General features: G+C 39.4%; 1 protein-coding gene across 4 annotated transcripts in view; it reads left to right on the forward strand.

Moving 5' to 3' along the window:
- TBC1D4 (TBC1 domain family member 4) overlaps positions 1-23,779 on the forward strand; it is a 233,442-nt gene that overhangs the window by 131,941 nt on the left and 77,722 nt on the right. For 3 of the 4 annotated variants that reach the window (XM_066380771.1, XM_066380772.1, XM_066380773.1), the window contains 3 exons: positions 15,587-16,174; positions 18,264-18,353; positions 21,423-21,527. In XM_066380771.1, coding sequence (XP_066236868.1) covers positions 15,587-16,174; positions 18,264-18,353; positions 21,423-21,527 — 783 coding nt within the window. Of the gene's footprint in view, positions 1-8,197; positions 8,217-15,586; positions 16,175-18,263; positions 18,354-21,422; positions 21,528-23,779 lie in introns of those variants that run through there. The other variant, XM_066380774.1, reaches the window with a different exon arrangement.

The raw sequence follows: 23,779 nt of genomic DNA on the forward strand, positions 1-23,779 counted from the left end.
TGGGTCCCATGCCCAGCTCTCTATCTGCCACTGGTCCAGCTTGGATTTCATGTCCTTCCTTGTGGCCTACTTTGTGGGGGTGGTGAGATTGGGAGAGGGGAATGGTGCAAGAATTAGCTGTATCCACCAGAGCAATTTGTTCTAATTTAGGTGGATGCTATCTAGATAAAACAGTAACTGTTTCAGTTGAGTTGTTCACACGATTTAAGAATCATATTCTTTCTTGAAAGCATCCACATGTGGGGGTAAAAAACCCCCAAAAGCTGCAAATTTGTTTTTAATTTGCTCTCTGACATTGAAATTGTGAATTTTTGCAAGTCACAGCTCTCAGATCTATTTTTTGGAAATTTTAATGAAAATGAATTCTGGCTACATTTACATTGTACAGGCTAATTATTAGTAGCCACCGAATAGATTGCCTTAAATTTTTTTTTTATCTTCACATGTTGATTGAAGCATTGTTGTAATCATTAATCCATTTAGTATAGATATGAGCAAGCCTTTGGGTGTTAGAAAATTAAGGCTATTACATCATGAGAAATATTTTGTTGCTACACATTCTATTTAAAATTCTAAATTGAGAATTTCCTTCAGGGAATTAAAATTTGGCATTTAAATGCTTGACATACATAAAGTTGATAAGTAAAAATACCTTTTGGAGTGGGCTTTGTTATTCTGAGTTACCAGTTTACCTGAAAACCTCATCATAAAAGATTAGGAAATTGAACAGAACTCCCATGAATTGAGTTCTGTTGAAAGGGAGAGGAGATCTCTGTCCACAATGCACGACCAAGGGTGGGCAGGGCCTGGTTTGTGTTGGGCAAAGCCTTGTCGTGACAATGCACCCTTCCAGGTTGCTTTTAAGCAGTGTGGTGACATTACAGAGACTTCAAAGGTAGAGGCTTATTGCTTTACAATTACTACATTCATTAATGTGGTTTCAAGTCAGATGTCTGTGGAGCGCATAGAAGGAATATATTCTTTCTCTAGGACTCTCAAAGGCTAAAGCTTTTCGTTGTTTTCTGCAGTGAAAGATGACGGGAATGGGGTGCTTGAGTCATCTAAATCATTATATGCTTTCCCCTGGTATCCTTTAACTAGACCACACAAGAGAAGGGGAGTGGGGGGCGGGAGCTTTGTTACTTAGTGAACAAGGAAGAAAATCTTTAAACAGCTGGTATCAGCTCTGAAAAAAGTCTTTTCTGACCAGAAACTTCTCTAGGTAATATTCATCCTAGTTGCAAACAGGAAGAAGGAATGAAAGCTAGAAAGGCAAGTCTTGCAGCAGTTTTTCATTGTGTTCACTTTTTATTTTACTAGGAGTAACTGTATCATGCACACTCCATGACTTGACTGTGTTGGCAGGAGGTTAATTGTGTGGGAAGGGCTGCGGTTGGTGCAGTGTAGAGCTCTATTGTGAACAGTTTCTATGTGGAGACTGCTTTTCCTTCGTCTACAGAAAGGGCAAGTCCGCGTCAGAGATGAGGCATCTGGTTGCTTGCCATAGTCTTCTTCCAGCCTAATTTTAGAGAGAGGTGAACGTGTGTTTTTCTTTCTCTCCTTGGGTAGCGGGCAGTTAGAGCATTTCTTCTTAGGAGAAGGGAGATTTGCGTATTGTGTGGGTAATGATAATGTGCGCAAGAAACTTGGTGTCGCTGAATAGGAAAGCTCGACAGTGTTGTTATTTTCATTTGCAAGGTGAAAAATCTCTTCTGGTGGTATAAATATCTGAAGTAAGAGAGAAAGCCAGGACGAAAATAGGTTTCTGGGAAATCTGTGGTGTTTTTTGCTTCCTGATAATATTACAGCGTTATCTACTGATCTCAGCCAGAGCTTGTCGTGTCCAGGTCCCTCTGGGCTTGGCCTTCGCTCCCTTGCCTTCTTTTCCAAGGCCCAGTCCATTTCACAACTGGCCTTGTTGGAATAGTTCTCCTCTCATGAGTTTAGACATTTCATAAGTTAAAATTGCTTACTTAGTTTTAGCATTTTGTTTGGATGGCTTTATACTTTCATGGATCATGATAAAGGACCAAAACATATGTTCTTACTAGATTTATTATGTCCTGTATAAAAATATCTAACAGATGAAATGTTATCAAATGCTGGTTATCTTGATATACTCTAATTTTTTTTCAGTCTAGCTTTATTAACTAATTTTATTGCCAAACTTGTCTAATCAGTTAAAATTCCAGTTAATTTACTTGCCAGTGATTAACTTTATAAGCCTAAAATGGGAGCAGTAGTAATAATATTTTATAAGGTGTGGCATTTTTAGTATTATAAAAAGCCTCTTTGCCTGACCTGTGGTGGCACAGTGGATAAAGCGTCGACCTGGAAATGCTGAGGTCGTGGGTTCGAAACCCTGGGCTTGCCTGGTCAAGGCACATATGGGAGTTGATGCTTCCAGCTCCTCCCCACCTTCTCTCTCTCTCTCTCTCCCTCTCTGTCTCTCTCTCTCTTCCTTTCTCTCTCCTCTCTAAAATGAATAAATAAAATTTAAAAAAAAAACTTAAAAAAAAAGCCTCTTTTTTTTTTTTTTTTTTGCTTAGGTAAACTAGTTCATGTGGGAAAGCTCCCTCTAGCGTTTCTTGGAGTAAGTACAAATGTGTTGAACCGCATGCGTTTTTCTGGTAGACTTTTTTTTAGAGCAATTTAGAGTTCATTACAAAATTGAGTGGAAGATACAGGGATTTCCCAAATACCTCGGCCGCCACCACACATTTCCCAAATACCTAAGCCCCCAAGTTATTAGTATGACTAACAAGAATTCTGCATTTGTTACCAAGGGTGAACCTATATTGACACATCATGACCACCCGAAGTAAACAGTTTCCCTTAGAGTTGGTTCATTCTTGGTGTTGTACTCTCTTTTGGTTTGGACAAATGTATGATGACATAGATACATCACTATAACATCATACACAGTATTTTCACTGCCCTAAAGTTTCCTGTGTCTTGCCTCGCCATGCCCCCCTCTCCATTTTATTGTCTCTACAGTTTTGCCTTTTCCAGGATTTATATAGTTGGAATCATATATAGCCTTTTCAGATCGTCTTCTTTCACTTATTAATATGCATGTAAAGTTCCCCCATGTCTTTGCATGGCTCAGTAGGTCATTTTTTTTTTGGTGCTAAATAATGTTCTGTTGTCTGGATGTACCACAGTTTATCCATTTATGTACTTAAAGGACATCTTGGTTGCTTCCAAGAACAGGAAATTCTGAATAAATATTCTGTAAACATGTATGTGCAGGTTTTTGTATGGCTATAAGTTTTTGAGTAAATACCAAGGTACATGAATTGCTATATCAAATGATAAGAGTGTGTTTAGTTTTGTGAGAAACCAGTATTTTTAGTTTTATAACTATCTTGAAAAAATATCTGTCTTTCAAAGTGGCTGTATCATGTTCATCCTTATCAGTAGTGCATGGAAGTTCCTGTTGCGCTACGTCCACATCAGCATTTGGTGTTGGCAGTGTGCTAGACTTCGCCATTCTAGGAGGTGGAGAGTGGGATCTCGTTTGAATTTGCATTTCCCTGATGACATAAGATGTGGAGCATCTTTGCATATGCTTATTAGCCATCTGTAAGTCTTCTTTGATAAAGTGTTTGTTAAGGCCTTCTGCCCATTTTGAATTGGTGTTTGTTTTATTATTGTTGAGTTTTGAGAGTTCTGTATATCTTTCGTGTGACTGTATTCTGGCAAACATTTTCTCTCAGTCTATGGCTTATCTTCTCATTCTCTTGAGACTGTCTCTTGCAGAACAGAAGTTTTAAATTTTAATGAAGCCTACTTATGAATTATGTTTTTCATGGATTGTGTCTTTGGTAAGTTGCATCTAAGAAGCCATCACTATATCCAAGATTATCTAGTTTTTTTTCCTGAAATTTTATATTTTTGCATTTTACAGATAGGTATAGAATCCATTTTGAGTTATTTTTTAGTTAATTTTTATTTTTTTGCATGTGTTCCAGAGACTATTTTTGCTCCATTGCATTGTTTTTGCTACTTTGTCAGAGATCAGTTGACTTTATTTACTTTGTCAGAGATCAGTGGGTCTATTTTGGGGCTGTAGTTTCTATTTCATTGATCTATTTGTCTATTCTTCTACCCAGACCTCACTGTCTTAAGTTAACTTTTCAGTAAATCATGAAGTCAGGTAGTGTCAGTCCTTCAACTTTATTCTTCTCCTTCAGTACTGTGTTCGCTATTCTGAGATGTTTGCCTCTTCATATAAACTGTAGAATCAGTTTGTCAATATTCATGAACTAACATGTTGGGGATTTTGACTTGAATTACATTGAATCAGTAGATCAAGTTGGAAGAACTGATATGGGGACATAATGAGTCTTCCTAATGATGAACATGGACTATCTTTCATTTATTTAGTTTTTCTTTGATTATGTCCATCAGAGCTTTATTGTTTTCTTCATGTTGGTCTTGTACATAAATACTTAGATTTATAACTAAGTATTTTATATTTGAGGATGCTAGTGTAAATGGTATTGTGTTTTTTATTTCAAATTCTGTTTATTCATTCCTGGCAGATAGCAAAGCAATTGACTTTTGTATGTTAACCTTGTATTCTGCAACTTTGCTACAATCATTTATTAGTTCTAGGAGTTTATTTTATTGTTACTTTCAGGGTTTTTTTTACATAATTATGTCATCTGAGAACTAAAAGTGTTTTATTCCTTCCTTCCTGATCTTTATACCTTCAGTTTTCTTCTCTTTATTGCATTAGCAAGGACTTCCAGTGTGATGTTGAAATGGAATAGTGATTTTACTGGGTATCTGATCCTTGCCTTGTACAAAGATCTCAGCGGGAAAGCTTTGAGTTTCTCACCATTAAGTGTAATATTAGCTCTACATTTTTTGTAGATAACCTTAATCAAATTGAGGAAGTTCCCCTTGATTTCCAGTTTGCTGAGAGTTTTGTTTGTTTTCTTTGTTTTTTTTTTTTTTTTTTTTAGTGAAAGATGGAGAGAAAGACAGAAAGAAACAAACAAGGACAGGCAGGAAGGGAAAGAGATGAGAAGCATCAACTTTGTCATTGGGGCACCTTATTTGTTCATTGATTGCTCTCTCATATGTGCCTTGACTAGGGGCTCCGGCCGAGACAGTGACCCCTTGTTCAAGCCAGCAACCTTGGGTTCAAGGCAGCAATGTTGGGGTCTTATCTATGATCCCATGCTCAAGACGGTGACCTCGGGTTTGAACCTGGGTCCTCAGCATCCCAGGTCTGTGCTCTATACATTGCACCACCACCTAGTCAGGTTTAATTGAACATTGAGTGCTTTCACTACCCCAGCAGTGTGTCAGCACACTTACACATTTAACTTAATTTCCCCAGCTTACCTCCGAAGTAAACATTGTGGTTCCCATTTTACAGAAGAAAAAGACCAGAAGCTGGGAGGTTATGGTGTCTTTTCTATAGACAATAATGGATATTGGAATAGGGCTTTGAACTTAAGACCTCTAACTGCATGTTATGTCCTTTTCTAATATGCCACACTGTAGACTAATCCACTTTAAAAATAATGATTCTGCTTTTGAAAGAGAATTTGTAAAGTTCGGGTCTTACCTACCAGTCACCATGTGACTTCTGTCAGCCCCTGTCTTCTGTCTTGTACTCATCTTTTCCTGTAGCACTTAACTCGGCTGCTACTGGGGATATTCCATTCTCGTGGTCCAGTTGCATGAGTCCCCATGTTTTTTCTGTGAGTTACTCTCATATATTTTATATATGACCACTCTTGCTATTTTATTTATTTATTATTATTATTATTTTTCTGTATTTTTCTGAAGCCGGAAACGGGGAGAGACAGTCAGACAGACTCCCGCATACGCTGGACCGGGCACGCCCACCAGGGGGCGACGCTCTGCCCAGCAGGGGGCGATGCTCTGCCCCTCCGGGGCGTCCCGCTCTGTTGGGACCAGAGCCACTCTAGCGCCTGGGGCAGAGGCCGAGGAGCCATCCCCAGTGCCCAGGCCATTTTTGCTCCAATGGAGCCTCGGCTGCGGGAGGGGAAGAGAGAGACAGAGGAAGGAGAGGGGGAGGGGGTGGAGAAGCAGATGGGCACTTCTCCTGTGTGCCCTGGTCAGGAATCGAACCTAGGACTTCTGCACGCCAGGCCGACGCTCTACCACTGCACTCTTGCTATTTTAAATGGTCATCAAGGCACAGGTCGTATCTTCCAGGGAACGAATTCAAAGGGAATGGGAGGGGAGCACTTAGCTGAAAGGTTTAAGGACTTTCTCTCTCTGATGCTTGTGCTAACTCAGAAGCCACCAAGAAAGCAGCAGTTACAGTTGCTGAGCCAAAAACGAGTTTGGAGGAAAGTGAGAATATCTGAGAGGAAACTGTTTTGGCTCAGGCCCAAGAGACCAGTAACTTGTGTGTCTGTGAAGTAAGTCACAGAGATATTCTGCTTTCTTTGGTTCTGGATAGTCTCACTTCTTGTAATCTAGTTATTTTCTTCTTTATTGGCTTAACTTTTGATGTAAACGCTTTGTTTTCACATCTGTGAAACGAGATAGTGCATCTTTAGTTTTAAAATTTTATAATTTTAAAATCACTGTATTACTCCAGTCAATTTAGAATCTAGACCTAGGGAAAATTACTTTTTTTTTTTTACTGTGCAATATTTTTGTTAAAATAATTATTTATATTTTTAACTAAATAGAAAGAATTGCTGAAGTACTTTTGGATAAAAGTAAAAATGGTTTAAAAATCATTTTTATTTTCTATTAAGATTGTCATTTTTACTCACCTTAAAAATGACTGACTGTGCACCTGACCAGGTGGTGGTGCAGTGGATAGAGCATCAGACTGGGATACAGAGGACCCAGGGGACCCAGGTTCGAGACCTCGAGGTCGCCAGCTTGAGCGTGGGCTCATCTGATTTGAGCAAAGCTCACCAGCTTGAGCCCAAGGTCGCTGGCTCGAGCAAGGGGTTACTCAGTCTGCTGAAGGCCCGCAGTCAAGGCACATATAAGAAAGCAATCAATGAACAACTAAGGAACCGCAATGAAAAATTGATGTTTCTCATCTCTCTCCCTTCCTATCTGTCTGTCCCTATCTGTCCCTCTCTCTGACTCTCTCTCTGTCTCTGTAAAAAAAAGCAAACAAACAAACAAAAAACAAAAACAAAAAAAAATGACAGTGATACCAAAGTAAGTGGGATTGGAAAAACTCATGGGGTCTCTCTCTGGTAACTCCTTAATGTGAGTGAGCTATTTCGTGATGTTTGTGTGCTTCTGATCACTTTCCAGTGGCTGAGGATGAGACTTAAAAAACCAAATACGTAGAAATTATAACACTAAATGACAAAATTAGACTTTTCTCAAATGCTGAGCTGATCTTCATAGTTTCAGTAAAACATAATTGGAAAAGAAGCCAATCTTCCCTTTAAGGCACTGGTTACTTCCAAAGCAAATCTATTTGTTTTCTGTTCTGTATCTGTCTGATTGGGAACTAGATTAAATTGTTAGTTCTTCTCATGAGGCAGTTTTCTTCAGTTTACTTGAAATGTTAAGTAGTGTTTCCCTCAGAAAAATTTTACCTTTTCTCTCTTTTTTTCTTTTAATTTTTGTATTTATCTATATCTTGCTGTGCTTGCTCTAATTGTTGTAAAGAGACTAATAAGCAATCAAGCAGTTAAGGTCAGATCAATTGTAAAAGGATTTACCCAGGTTTAAAAATTTTTTTAATTTAAATATATTTTAAGCAGCTTATTCTCACATTTGTATTTGTATCCATTTTTAAATGCTGGCTGAGGTTCATCTGTTTATCAATGAAGTCTATGAAGAGAAAAGCCATTGTGCTGTAGATTAATATTTTCATTATTAATTAATATTGGGAATTTGTGATTATTTAAATAGCATAACAAAGACAATAGTTATCAAAATTTAAATGTTCTTTTTAAAGAAAGCTAACTCTCTGTCCTTCACTCCTGAACAATAAGGGTGTTTCCTGACTGCAGAGTCAGGAAATACTTTGCTTTTGAAGCAATAACGGTTATTCCTGGAAGGTTTTATAATTGGCTGCATAACGATAATATGGACTTTCAACACATACAATGAAATTGCTGCTGACTTATTTAAAAAGAAAGAGAATTTCTTAAGTGCGAGAGAAGGCTAATACTGAGGATTACATCAGTTTGGTTTATACAGTGCTCTTGGAGAACGATTTTCAACTGGTTTCCTGAGTTAAGGTTATTATCTTTCCTTAGTGCTTTTAATGACCTAGATTTTTATCCTGTGTTTGATTCTTTAAACATTATTGTGTTCTAGTTGTTGTAATTGTAGCATTTGCTTCTTAGGTCATGCAAAATGTGATTTTTACAATACCACTGAAGTGCTTGGAGTATGGTAAATAATTATGATAATTAATGAAGGATAACAGCATGGCATTCACGGTTCTAATGGAAAATGTCTTTTCAACTAGAGTAAGATTTAATATCTTTAATGTCTGAATTTTTGCTTTAATGTCTGAATTTTTGATAATTGAATCTAAATTCTTTTAGTGAGATTACTGAAGTGTAACGACGAAGGGCTAGCTAAAGGTGGCACTGTGCTTTTTCTAAACAACCTTGAGGCATTTGAAAAAAGCCCTGTTTGTTTTATATTGTTTGTTGAACTGATTATTGTGTGTCAGTGGAGATGAATAATTTCAATGAGTTACAATATGTCTGGCTTAACAATAGAGATTATTTTCCATCTCCTTTTAATGTATATTACCTTGCTCCAATAGTGACATTGATACAGAAGTAAACCCACAGCATTTGGATGTGACTGAGACCTTACTGACCGTGTGTCTAGCACCCCCACCCCTTTCCCAGACAGGAAACCTTGGGGCGCAGAATAGCAAAAGTTTCTGGCCGAGCTGGGGATAGAAATTAATCTCTCAATCTCTAATTTGGTAGGGTTTTATAGTCGTTGTTTTGTTTTATGTTAAAGATTATGTGCTGCCACAGAATAGAAACCTTGCCTTTAGTTGCCATTAGGTCCTCATCAGGCTCTGTGTGATGTAGGTGGATTCTGAGCAGGGTTTTTTTTGTAGCTGGAGTGTGAGTAACTAGAGTGAGCAGCAGAGTGTGTAGCTCGAGGCGCCCCCCAGCACCTGGAGATGTTCCAGACACACACAGTCGCTTCTCAGTTGGGGTGAGCGCTAAGCAGAGTGGAAAGCCAGGGCTCTCCATTTTGGCGCTGCCACATCTCTTAAGTTATCAGCAGGAATTTAATAAACCTATCTCACTCCTAGAGAACAAAGTAGTTGTTCACTACTATTTATATGCCTGTTTGCTGAGGACAGTTGCCTGACTTATTCTGAGCACAAAACACTTTCCCAGAGGTCATATGGAAGAGCTCTAAGTAAGATTCAAAATCACTTCAACACATTCTTTCAGTTAAGAGCATTTGGTATAATGGTATAGAAAAAAGAAAAGATGTTGAAAGATACAATACATACAAGAAATCAAATGTATATATATATTATAATGTATATATATTATATATTATATGATATACACTATAATGTATATATTATACATTATAATGTATCTATATTATAATGCATAATATAGATATATTATAATATGTAGAAATATAATGCCGATTAACACTGTCCTGTGGGAGAATTGTGTTTTTCCAAAATATCATTTTTATGTGCAAATACTGGATAGAGATTTTATTTCTCCTCTGCTGCTTCTGATTACTACTTTAAATAAATGCCTCACTAGAAGGTCTTCATGGTTCACTGATAACTCTTTCTCACTATGGATATTTTACTGTTTTTATCAGTGTGACTCATCTGGTGTCGGCTCTGAGTGTGTAGACAAGGACTGTATAATACTTTTATATATGTCTTCCATATAATGACAAGCAACAACAGAGCTGAATGTTGTTAGATCAGTGTTGCAGTTTAAGTCTCTGCAGCCCAGGTCATTGAAAGCTGTGGTTACTTAGGACCTGAGAAAAGGTATTATAGGCACCTAGAATTTGTGTTTTATGGTGCAGTCAACAACTCAGGTTACTGGAAGCTTATATTACTCAGTTCAGTCCAGATGATGAACTTTGCTTGTATAAACTGGGCTATTAATGGAATTACATTCAGGTGTTGAGCATTTACCTGCACTTGCAGGGAATGTCCTGTGAGACTCTAGAAACTCAGCCACTAATTAGTTCTTCATGTAAGAGCTCTAAATATAAAGAAAAAGTACAAATGTGTGATACAGCTAAGGTTAAATTGACTTTATTTGTACTCTCAGTGGTGGAATACAACTTTAATTGATAACATTATACTGAGTGAAATAAATAAATCAGAAAAAGCTAAAACTGTATGATTTCCCACATAGGTAGGGTACAAAATTGAAACTCATGGACATGGTTACCAGGGGCAGGAGGTTGGGAGAGGGGGAGGGGATAGGGGGTTTGAAAGAAGGGTATAAAGAGGGACAAATATATGGTGACAGAGGATGATTTGACTTTGGGTGATATGTATACAACATAATTGTCCAAATGATGTGGAGATGTTTGCCCCAAATCTATATACTCTTGTTGACCAATGTCACCCTGTTAAATTTAATTTAAAAAAAAATAAATAAAGAAAAAGAAAAGTAATGCAAATCTCAGACTTGGACATCCTAATGTGAAGTATCCATTAACATTCCACAGAAGATGTCTTGGGAGAAGTCTGGGCTGAGGATACTAATTAAGATATGTTAACTCTTTTTAACATGAAGGGTAATGTATTAAAATAGTATATTTTAGCCCTGGCTGATTGGCTCAGTGGTAGAGCGTCAGCCTGGCGTGCAGGAGTCCTGGGTTCGATTCCTGGCCAGGGCACACAGGAGAAACACTCACCTGCTTCTCCACCCCTCCCCCTCTCCTTCCTCTCTGTCTCTCTCTTCCCCTCCCGCAGCCAAGGCTCCATTGGAGCAAAGTTGGCCCGGGTGTTGAGGATGGCTCTGTGGCTTCTGCCTCAGGTGCTAGAATGGCTTTGGTTGTGACAGAGCAGTGCCCAGATGGGCAGAGTATCGCCCCCTGGTGGGCATGCCAGGTGGATCCCCTTTGGGCACATGCGGGAGTCTGACTGCCTCCCCGTTTTCAGCTTCAGGAAAAAAAAAAAAGAATAGTGTATTTTAATACAAGAAAATAATTTAACATTAAAAATATACCACACCAAAATAATTTAAATATTTGTAACAGGATAGAAATTCTTCAGGTTCAAAATAAGCCTACCAATAGTATTTCTGATTCTGTACTCTTATAGAGACATGTTTGGAAATTTCGAAGCACTTGGGTTATAAAATCAGAGGAAAGTATTTAATAAAAATCTGGTTTTTGAGGAAGAAGGCATCATTCCATGTTAGGGCTTTGCCTTATGCACTAGAATCATCTTATCTTTGGCAGCGCTTAATGCCATCTAGTCTAGCTCATTCTCCATAGCTTTGAACCCTGTCAGGTATTAAAGTAAAAAGACAATGTCAGAGAGCAAGATTGCTGACCATGTTTTAATCAAAACACCTGACTTCTTTCCTGAACCATGTCAAGTGTTCAGAGTGAGTCACTGAAATATAGTGTTTGGACTTTATCTTTTCATAGGAAATACTCATACAAGACAGCTGAAATTATTGTGATTTTTAAATTGTGAATTCTCTGGCAATGTCTCCCAAATAATTACACAAATGGGAAGAAATTCTGGATTTAGAATTGATGCTAGAAGATTTGAAGATATATCATAATGTCCAATATATGATCTCTTCTTTTTCCAAAGATAAAAATGACCAAAACAAGTTTTTTTGCTAGTATACATATTGAGGACCTAATATGTACCTGGAATTATTTTAGGCTCTTGGGATACAATAAGGAAAAAATAAGGAAGGAAGGGAGGAAGAAAGGAATCACCACCCTCCTAGAGCTTACATTTTAGAAAATAAATTATACAGAATCTTAAAGGTGGTACATGAATCATCTTATCTTACAGGTGGTACATGAATTACATCTTATGCAGAGTAATAAAATAGGGGGGGAAATCCAGGTAAATGCTGGCTGTGTGTGTGTGTATGAGTGTGTGTTGGAGTAGGGATGGGTGCTGCCTTACAAGGTGACTTCAGAGCATGGATTTAAATAAGGTGAGAGAGTGAGGCTTGTAGTTTTCTGGGGGAGGGGCATGGAGTTCAGAGACCATGGGAGAGGAGTGTTCCTGGCATATTCAAGGAGTAGCTAGGAGGCTGGTGTGGCTGAAGTCGAGTGAGTGAGAGGCAGTATTATGAATGAGTGATGTCAGAGCTAATGAGGTGGGGATGGAGAAATGAAAATCCAGGTTGACTCTCTAAAGATCATATAGAGAATGTATAGCCACAGTGCACATTTAATGTATATGTATGTCATCTGTAATTGGCAAGGGCCCTGTAGGACATTGTAAGGATCTTGTCTTTTACCCTTAATGAAATGGGGAGTTTGGAGGATTTGCAGGTGAGTAACATGACAACTTTAAAAAGAATCCTTTTGACGTTTAAGCATAGATTGAAGGGTGCAAGGGACATTCATTAAAAGCTTATTGCAGCCTGACCAGTGGTGGCACAGTGGATAGAGTATTGACCTGGGACACTTAAACCCCAGCTTTGAAACCTCGAGGTTGTTGGCTTGAGTGCAAGCTCATGAGCAGACTCACCAGCTTGAGCGTGGAGTTGCCAGCTTGCATGGGGGATCATCAGCATGATCCCGTGGTCACTGGCTTGAGCCCGAAGGTCTCTGGCTTGAAGCTCAAGGTCGCTGGCTTGAGGCCAAGGTCACTGGCGTGAGCAAAGAGTCACTGGCTCCGCTGGAGGCCCCTCTCCATCAAGGCACATAAGAGAAGCAATCAATGAACAACTAAAGTGTTGAACTATGAGTTGCTGCTTCTCATCTCTCTCCTTGTCCGTCTGTCTGTCTCTTTCACACACGCACATGCGTGCGCGCGCGCGCACACACACACACACACACACACACACACACACACACAGGTTATTGCAGTAAACCAGGTGAGAGTTGATAAGTAGTATTCCATTGTGTGAATGTACCACATTTTATCCACTCACATTTCTTTCTTTAGTATTATTGAATATAATTGACATATAATGTATTAGTTTAAGGCATACAACACATAATGATTTGATACATGGATGCATTGTAAAATGATTAGCACAATAAGTCTAGTTCACATCCATTACCTTATATGAGCAATTTTTAACCAGTGTACCACAAGAATTTTTAAAACATTCAATACCTATTTAGTCAGTGCACTGATCTCTTTTCCCTTAAATTGTAAAAAAACAAAACAAAACAAAAAACCAACAACAGCCAAAACAATAATAGCTGTTGGATATGAATGCCCTCTCTTGAACCATAAATATATAGGTCATATAATACAGTTGCATCTTATTGGTCATCTTGCACAATAATATTTCATCTTATTGGTTAATTCTTGGTACCAGAAATTCTTGTATACAAGTATAGGCACTTGATTTTTTGAAAAGTCACTTTGGAGCAAAAAGGGTAGGTAATTGTTATTGTTATTCTTTTCTAAATCAAACAAAATTATATCTTTTTTTGTCAGATCAGCAAAAAATATAGTTTTGGCATGCAATAGAATTTTAGTAATTAGCTTGTATCTGCCATGCAATGAAAACGGTTGAAAATAGCTGCATTATATAGTTACAATTTTTTATGAGAACTTTTAAGATCTCCTCTTAGCGGCTTTCAAATATACAATATAGTATTATTATTATTTTGTGTGTGTGTGACAGAGAGAGAGAGACAGAGAGAGACAGAGAGAGGGACAGAAAGGAACAGACAGACAGGAAGGGAGAGAGCTGAGAAGCATCAGTTCTTCGTTGTAGCACCTTAGTTGTTCATTGATTGCTTTCTCGTATGTGCCTTGACTGGGGGGCTACAGCAGAGTGAGTGACTCCTTGCTTAAACCAGTGACCTTGGGTTTAAGCCGGCGACCTTAGGCATCAAGCCAGGGACCTTTGGGCTCAAGCCAGTGACCACGGGGTCATGTCTATGATCCCACACTCAAGCCAGTGTGCCCACACTCGAGCTGGTGAGCCCGCACTCAAGCTGGATGAGCCTGTGCTCAAGCCCATGGCCTTGGGGTTTTGAACCTGGGTCCTCTGTGTACCAGTCCAAGGCTCTATCCACAGCGCTACCACCTGGTCAAGCCCTTTGTACATTTCTGAATACAATGCCTGAAAGTTCCAGTTGGTCCACATCCCAGTAGGCTCTTGGTCTTTTGGACATTAGCCATTCTAATGGGTGGGATGTTATCTTACGATAGTTTTTGTGTGTGTGACAGAGACAGAGAGAGGGACAGATAGGGACCTACAAACAGGAAGGGGGAGAGATAAGAAGCATCAATTCTTTATTGCGGCACCTTAGTTGTTCACTGATTGCTTTCTCATATGTGCCTTGACCAGGGGGCTTCAGCAGACCAAGTGACCCCTTGCTCAAGTTAGGAACCTTGGGCTCAAGCTGGTGAGCCTTGCTCAAACCAGATGAGCCCACACTCAAACTGGCGACCTTGGGGTCTTGAACCTGGGTCCTCCGCGTCCCAGTCTGTCACTCTTTCCACTGCGCCACCGCCTGGTCAGTCTTTTTTTTTTTTTTTTCCATTTTTCTGAAGCTGGAAACAGGGAGAGACAGTCAGACAGACTCCCGCATGCGCCCAACCGGGATCCACCCAGCACGCCCACCATGGGGCGACGCTCTGCCCACCAGGGGGCGATGCTCTGCCCATCCTGGGCGTCGCCATGTTGCGACCAGAGCCACTCTAGCGCCTGGGGCAGAGGCCACAGAGCCATCCCCAGCGCCCGGGCCATGTTTGCTCCAATGGAGCCTTGGCTGCGGGAGGGGAAGAGAGAGACAGAGAGGAAAGTGTGGCGGAGGGGTGGAGAAGCAAATGGGCGCTTCTCCTGTGTGCCCTGGCCGGGAATCGAACCCGGGTCCTCCGCATGCTAGGCCGACGCTCTACCGCTGAGCCAACCGGCCAGGGCCTGATAGTCTTAATTTGTATTTTCCCTGATGGCTAATGCTAATGAAGGTTGTCTGGTTTCAACTAGAAAGTTTATTTTATCCTTGTTAAAACTTTGGTTCCTTTCAGCTGAGGTTCACAATACCTTTTATTTATTTATGTATGTATGTATGTATGTATGTATGTATTTTCAGTCATTACACTTTTTAAAAAAAATATTTTCCCCCAATTTTAACTTTGAACCCTCATAATAACTTTTTAAAAGTACTCAAAGGATTTATTAAAGGTTGATAGTAACCTTTATCATCTCATGGTTTTGTTTTTGGAAAATTAATATATGTATTTGAAATGGGAATGTATAATACTGGTATCGTTAAATGTCAACCTTACTTTTAAGGGACTTATGTCTGATAGTGTGGCAAATTTATTTTATCTTATGTAGGGTCTGACAGTAGTTACTTTCTATATCTTATTTAGTAGGAGAATGCACTTCTGTGTGATGACAGGCCTAGGTAAACATACTTTATCTCTAGTCAACCAAAATGAGTATTTTAAATTATTTTTTAGGTTCCTGATGTTATCAGCAGCATAAGGCAGCTGTCTAAAGCGGCCATGAAGGAGGATGCCAAACCCAGCAGGGACTACGAAGACGCCTTCTACAACTCTCAGAAGTTCGAAGTCCTGTACTGCGGAAAGGTGATAGTGACCCACAAGAAGGCCCCGTCCAGCCTCATTGACGACTGCATAGAAAAGTTCAGCCTGCACGAGCAGCAGCGCCTCAAGATCCAGGGTGAGCAGTGCGGCCCGGAGGCCGGTGGTGACCCCGTCCTCTTCGAAGTGGGGGGCCCCAGCTCCCCCGCAGACATTCTGTTGGAGGAAGGGGATGGCGTCAGCAACACCCACCCTACCTTACCCGCTGTGGCCAGCCTGCCTGCGTTGTCCAGCCCTCGAATGTGTTTCCCTGAGCGGATTTTGGAAGATTCTGGCTTTGATGAACAGCAGGAGTTCAGGTCGCGGTGCAGCAGCGTCACCGGAGTCCTGCAAAGGAGAGTCCACGACAACAGCCAAAAACCACAGCCGCGAAGGAGACACGCTAGCGCGCCCAGCCACGTGCAGCCCTCGGATTCGGAGAAGAACAGGACCATGCTGTTTCAGGTGCTGCCCTGGAGTGGGGGTTCGGGCGGTCATCATCCATTGCTAGGCAGAAGCAGCCAGGAGCTCGGCCCCTCCTGCTTGCTCATTCTGCAATAACCTCACTTTTATCCCCCTCCCCACTGCCCCCACCTGGAAGCAGATGAGGCAGGTGGAGAAGGCACAAGCGGAATGCAAGGATTGTAAGGGATGAGGGAGCAGGGCAGGGATAGAGGGCAGGGCAGTAAAATTAAAGAAAGGGTATCACCAGCAACTTGCCTTCTTAGGTGGATTCCTAAATGAACGTTCTTGCTGCTATTTAAATACCTGCAGAAAGCCACTTTTTATAGAGGATTTAAAGATGTGAATCTGGAGTGTGATTAGACATGGAACAGAAAGTTTTCTAGAAAGAGAAAAAAAGAAAAGTCCGGGAGGCCCATTAGTGTATTTTCAGATGAGATTATATACAAAAGAGAATGTTAAAGAAACACCATAGACCTGATGAGTTACTGGATTAGGGATTAAAATAATTTGATGTAAGACATATTATAGGTGTAAAAGATAACATCTTAGTTGTAAAGAGTTTTGAAGTTGGGTGTAGAAAATAAGTTCCACTTAAAAGAGCTTAATTTGTTACAAAGTGCTGTACAGGCTCTTTAATCCTAACTTTGTAAGATTATAGTTTTCTTGGGGGAGTAAAAAGAGTGGTTGTCCATTTAACTTGTGAAAAACCCAGGAGAAAGAAATTCCACAGCATGATTTGGTAAACAGTCCTTATGTGTATTATTTGCTTTATCAGAAGTTCATGACTTTGTTAGTTTTGTTCTATTTTGTTTTATTTTATAACTCTAGACATGTAATTAAAGTGTCTATCATGTCTTTGGTGATGTGTTAACTGTTTCCCTCTTTTTTGGGTATTGGATTTATTCTTTTTCTTAGCTAGACAGTCCTTGCTGTTTATTTTTCTGAATGATTGTTTATTAAAAAGAATTTAATAATCTGCCCAATGGCAAATACAGGGGTGGGTAAATGTAGGTTTACAGTTGTGAGTACCGAAAGACAGTTTATTCTTGTTTTCTTAGTCATTGATTAATTATTGTATTACTTATTTGTATTTGTTGTATTATTATTACTGTTATTATTTTGTATCTTTACTTATGATTTACTTTTTGGGTAACGATGGCTGGTAACTTAACCTACTTTTGCCTACCCTGATAAATCTTTTGGTTGACCAGATTTTAAATTCTAATTAAATAATTGGTATTTTTAGAAATCACAAAGTAAGGAAAGGTTACATTTTCATTTGAAGAGAGAACCACTTTTAATCTGAAAAAAAAAGTTTTCTTGTTTCTTATAAATTAAGATCAACTTAATTTTTATGATTTTTTTAGACAAAAGGAAGAAGTATTATGAGACAGCTCATATTTGTAGTAAAAATATTGGTTGGACCCAGGCCGGTTGGCCCAGTGGTAGAGTGTTGGCCCAGCTTGTGGAAGTCCTGCGTTCGATTCCCTGCCAGGGCACACAGGAGAAGCGCCCATCTGCTTCTCTACCCTCCCTCTTTTCCTCTCTCTCTATCTCTCTCTTCCCCTCCCATAGCCAAGGCTGCATTGGAGCAAAGTTGGCCCAGGTGCTGAGGATGGCTCCATGGCCTCTGCCTCAGGTGCTAGAAGGCTCCGATTGCAAGGGAGTAATGCCCCAGAGGGGCCAAACATTGCACCCTGGTGGGCGTGCCAGGTGGATCCTGGTTGGGCACATGTGGGAGTCCGTCTGTCTGCCTCTCCCCCGCATCTCACTTTGGAAACATACAAACATATATATATATCACAAAGTAAGGAAAGATTACATTTTCGTTTGAAAAGAGAACCACTTTTAATCTGAAAAAAAAGTTTTCTTGTATCTTATAAATTAAGATCAACTTAATTTTTATGATTTTTTTAGATAAAAGGAAAAAATATATATATGTTGGATTTGATGATGAAGCACATGTGAATATGTATATCTGGATATAGCATTTGAATATATCAATATATTATTAGTTGAATACTTAATTGTAAAGTAAGAAGTTCGGTCCTTGTGAGTTAAAATTAATTGGAATGTTCTTATTTTTAAGGTTGGGCGGTTTGAGATTAACCTTATCAGTCCAGACACTAAATCAGTTGTGCTTGAAAAGAATTTTAAAGATATCTCTTCTTGTTCACAGGTATGTATTGAAGTAGATCATAGTTTTGAGGAAACCAACTATACTAAATCTTGTTTCTAAATTAACCACAAAGTAACTGGACTTAAAGATCTTCCAATTGAGCTATTTTTTAAATTTTAATTTTTTAAATTTTAATTTTTTAACTGGATTTGTCTTAAAGTAAGGGTATTCATATGCTTGTGTCTGTGTCAGTAACAAAATTCTGCCCAGGTTCCTTGTCTTCATTTTCGTCAACCCTTTCTCTTTGTAGCATCACTTCACTAAATTCTTTCCACTGATGGAATTTTTGTGGTGATGAGCTCTTTTGGAAATGCCTTCTCAGATAGCGTTCCTTGAAGTCTTGGGCAGTGGAACTTGTGGGTCACTGCGTCATGCTTGCTCTTTACACTGTAGGAGGCAGTAAAAGGGGAACCAACACTTTCGACTTCTATCAATGTGAATGCTAAATTTGGAAAAGAAGAATTTGGTATATTTTTGTTCTTTTGTTTATTTTTAATTCACAAACAGTGCGTTTGAACATTGTTTAAATAATTGATACAGCTAAATGTGTACAAAGTCATCTTAGGCACAAAGTAGAGTCTTAAGTACCGTACCAATAATTTGGAATATCTATCCAAAAGTTAAAACTACCTAAATATATTGTAAACACAGGGGGAAAAAAATGAAGATACTGGAGTTGAGAGAGTATCTAAATCTAAACATGGGCAGGTTAAAAGTGCAAGGATGCCTTTGAGGAGGTCATTGGAATAGAGAATGATTAAGTTCTTTTCTAGCAAGGTGACATAGAGGTTCCCACGGGGACCTGGATCTGGCCAGAATCCCTTCCTATATTGTAATGTTGTAAAATCAACCCTGTCTTAAAAAAAAAAAATGGAGTTAGCATTATCATAGGTATGAAATTCAGACATTTTTTCCCTTGGAAAATGACAAGCTTTCATATATAATATCTTGATTATTCACCTCAGCTGATGCTGTCTCATTTTGTTCTGTCATATGGAGACATAAATTTATAATGTAAAGGTAAATATTTTCTACTCTAGTAACAGAGAGAGAAGCATTTCTCCATAGGAAGAATATATTACAAATTTCTAATTTCCTATTTAAAAGATAAAAAATTGTGTAGAAAGATTATCTTTTTTAACAGAAAAAGTATTTATTAAGCATTCTCATAATTATCTGTTTCCTGGGAGTCCCTGCAAGATTATAAACTCTGTGAGGGCAGGTGTCTTACTCTATAGAGCATCAGAATAAGATGTGTTAAGACAGATCTCAACACTTAGTCATTCAATAAATGTGAAGTGGATATTTCTACATGTAGGGCCTTATGCTGAATACTGGGAAGAGGGTGTTGTACAAACCAGTGTAGTTGTTGCAGCCAGAGCATGGAGAATCATCCTGGAAAGTGCCTCTCAGCCCCGCAGTCCCCAAGCCTTTCAGTAAGAAACCCGGCAATGCTCATTGAACACCCAGAGGAAAAAGTAAATAAATAAAGGGAGGAGGGAGAACCAACCAAAGCAAATATGTAAAGCTAGCAATTCAAATGTAATTTTTTGCTTTGCCTTTTTATTATTTTTTAAAGTGAGCTTTCTATTCTGACATTCTGGTACAGAAAAAAAAAATTAACAAATTTGTGGAAAGACTTTTGACTGGAGTAATTGTCAAGTTAACCTCTGCTCCTCATTAAGTGGCCCTGCACTTACTACTTCTTTCCACAGATTGAACTGACACAGTGTGGCCACGTTCAGGAATAGGTGTGCTTTTTGACACCTGCACATCTACTAATGTTTTGTTCTGCAGAATCTGTAGGACTGTGTCCAGGCAAGCATGGGGAATAAGAGAGGGTTTTTTTTTTTTTGTTTTTTTTTTACTGGAAATAGTGCCACTGTCTGAAAAGTCACTGAGTTAGTGAAGTCCTATGAATTTTTCCCACTTAGTAATTAGTACTAAGCTAGTAAAAGATATACTTTAATCACTAATGATTTGTACCAGTTGTAGCTGACTTTCACCTCATGAATTGTAACCTCACTTTTCATTATTGACTTTTTTCTTTCCATCAGAGTTGATTTCCCTTTTTTTATCATATGTCTTGGATAGCTTAAGCTTATTATTACAAGAATAGTGGTTACCATTTATCAAACATTCTAGGAACTATGATAGATATTTCTTAATTCCAAGTCACAAATATTTCTCACAATAGATGCCATTACTACTCTTTTATAATGAGAAATGGAGCCCAAGAGGTAATTATTAGCAACCCAGCACAATGTCTCATACATAGTAAGTGGCTGAACTAAGATTGAAGCACAAATCCTCTGACTCCAAAGCTCCCCCACTCTTTTTTTAAATTGAGGGTTAGATTGACTACAGGACAACTTTAAATATTTGCCTACCTAGCTTTTCAAAGTCCTATGCTTGCTATTAAAATAACATGGTACTGTCAACTAATTGGTGTGTATGTATTCAGGCTGACTGAGATTCATAAATGATTCAGAATTTTTTATTAAGTGTAGCTGAGGGTTTTTAGCCTGCATTCAGGAGGCACAGTGATTTATGAATTTGGATAACTTGACATCTTCCATCATTTCTTTAATGTTTTGTCTTCTAGCAGGTATGGCTGCTTAATGCATACTTTAGGGAATTGCCTGACATTTAATTAGAACATTGTTAGTATAGTTTTCTGATTCTTAGCCGCAGATAGACAAGAACAGGATTTATGATGAGTCACCAGATTGCCCATTCTAAGACTAATAAATTGAAAACTCCATTACTTGCAAACACTGAGCAGCAATTTTATTACAAGAGACAGTGGATCATGCCATCATATTTTTCCTTCTATGGCCCTGAGTAAACAAAGTGTTTGAAATAATAATAATAATAAAAAAGAGTGTTTTGGTCTCACCCTTTATTTTATGTCTCAAAAGGCCACCATATAAATTTGTTCTGACATTATGTCCCTTGTCATAGTGCTGTAGGGAGATTTGTGGGAGTGTGAAAGCATAGAGCTGATGTTGATTTCATGGTGTTCATTAAAAGGACATATTCTCATAAACACCCACTTCTCCCCCCCAGGGCATAAAGCATGTCGATCACTTTGGCTTTATCTGTCGGGAGTCACCAGAGCCTGGACTGAGCCAGTATATCTGTTACGTGTTCCAGTGTGCCAGCGAATCTCTGGTAAGTGGGACGATTGCTCCTGCCCAGACATCCGGCTCACAGGAGATGCATCTCTTACGACCCAAGTCTCACAGAACAGCCATCAGTGGAAAAAGAAGACACCTAGATATAGGTTTCTGCTCTTTAAAAGCAGCACAATAGGAAAAACAAAAGTTGTTATGATAATTTTTAAGCCAAGATGCTTTCTTGAGTGTAGCAAGTCGAGTCATTTTTACCAGAAGTAATCTTAAAAGGTAGGAAAAGATTAATAATAAAAGAAAAGCTGTGATATTTTTTATTGCTCACATATGAAGATAAGGAAGGCCAATGACCTCTTATTCTCTCTCTCTCTCTTTTTTTCCTTTTGTGACAGAGACAGAGAGAGGCAGAGAGAGGGACAGATAGGGACTAGAGACGGACAGGAAGGGAGAGAGATGAGAAGCATCAACTCTTTGTTGTGGCACCTTAGTTATTCACTGATTGCTTTCTCCTATGTGCCTTGACTGAGGGGCTAAAGCAGACCGAGGGATCCCTTGCTCAAGCCAGTGACCTCGGGGTTTTGAACCTGGGTCCTCCATGTCCCAGTCCAATGCTCCATCTACTGCGCCACTGCCTGGCACCTCTTATTATCTTAATTGCTATAACATCTCAGAATAGATAATGCTTTTATACACAAAGCAGAGAATGATTTTGCTTTATTTCATTAGTCCTGTTCTTATTTTAAAAATACTTCTTTCTTTAAGGTCTTACTTTAGCCTTTTTCTTTTTTGTAATTTGATAGTCAATTCTTGTCCTCACATTCCTCCCCACACACCTTTTATGGGGGCTGTTGGAGTTTGAGAATAAATATATAAGGCAAACATGGAAATCCATCTGAATGAATAAAAATATACTGACATTTACCCCTCAAATTTCCTACTTATTTACCACTCGTGTTATCTTTCTTAGCCATTTTAACACAAACCTTTATATAAACCACCATAACGTGAAGAAAAATATTTCCTTGGATATAAGGCCCTCTCACAAACGTTCCTCCCACACACCACTTAAGACATATGCAAGTAAGCCAGGCAGCATCCGTTTCCTTGGTGCACAATTCCTGTGTCACTTTTGCCTTCCATTGTCTTAGTGTGGAGACCAGGTTTTGGAATAATGAAGAAATGGAAGTGGATTGATACCAAGCCACTCTCTGACAAGTGCCTTCTGTGTCTCAACCTTTTCCTCTAAGGATCATAGTATTCTCACCTCAAACAGCTTTTTTTTTTTTTTTTGTATTTTTCTGAAGTTGGAAACGGGGAGGCAGTCAGACAGACTCCCGCATGCGCCTGACCGGGATCCACCCGGCATGCCCACCAGGGGGCGATGCTCTGTCCATCTGGGGCGTTGCTCTGTTGCAACCAGAGCCATTCTAGCACTTGAGGCAGAGGCCATAGAGCCATACCCAGCTCCTGGGCCAACTTTGCTCCAGTGGAGCCTTGGCTGCAGGAGGGGAAGAGAGAGACAGAGAGGAAGGAGAGGAGGAGGAGTGGAGAAGTAGATGGGCGGTTCTCCTGTGTGCCCTGGCCGGGAATCGAACCCGGGACTCCCTCACACCAGGCCAACGCTCTACCACTGAGCCAACCGGCCAGGGCCTCAAACAGCTTTTTATTCAAGACAGAACCATTTGAATTTTGTAATTGCTCAATTCACCACACAGATGGAAAATTCAGATGATGATATCCAGGTGACTACTGTGTAATAGTTGAGTTGAAGACTGGAGATAGAAATGTGAGGGTTGTTATTATGTAAACGTTATTATGTATACAGGTCTAGGCATGGGGGTGGATGAGCACAGGGAGCAAGAGAGAGGAAGTCAAAGAGAACCAACGACACAATACTGGGAAAAGCCAACCAAGTAGTAGGTAGAATGATGATGTAGGGTACTCCGCCACCAGTGCCCTCCTCCTCACCATCCTCTGCCCAACTCACCCCTTCCTACTCCCCTCCTCGGTCCCTCTTTATAGCTAACACTGATTCTTCCACCGTGTTCTGGATGCCTTACTCTCCTGCCTTCCCCAAACATGTCATATACCCCATATTTTATTTTGACAGCTCCATTTATCCAATTTCCCAAGTTAGAGAAGACAGTGCATTCTCCTCACCTTCAGTATCCACTGCTAACCAAATTCTATTAACTCAAGATAGAAATGTCTCTTCTATTCATCTTGCCTCCTTTCTCTCTATGTCCGCACCCTGACTTTGGACATTCATCTTAGATTATTGTGTTAGTGTCC

This window comes from Saccopteryx leptura, chromosome 4 (genome assembly GCF_036850995.1).
Source record: "Saccopteryx leptura isolate mSacLep1 chromosome 4, mSacLep1_pri_phased_curated, whole genome shotgun sequence".
NCBI classification, from domain to species: Eukaryota; Metazoa; Chordata; class Mammalia; order Chiroptera; family Emballonuridae; genus Saccopteryx; species Saccopteryx leptura.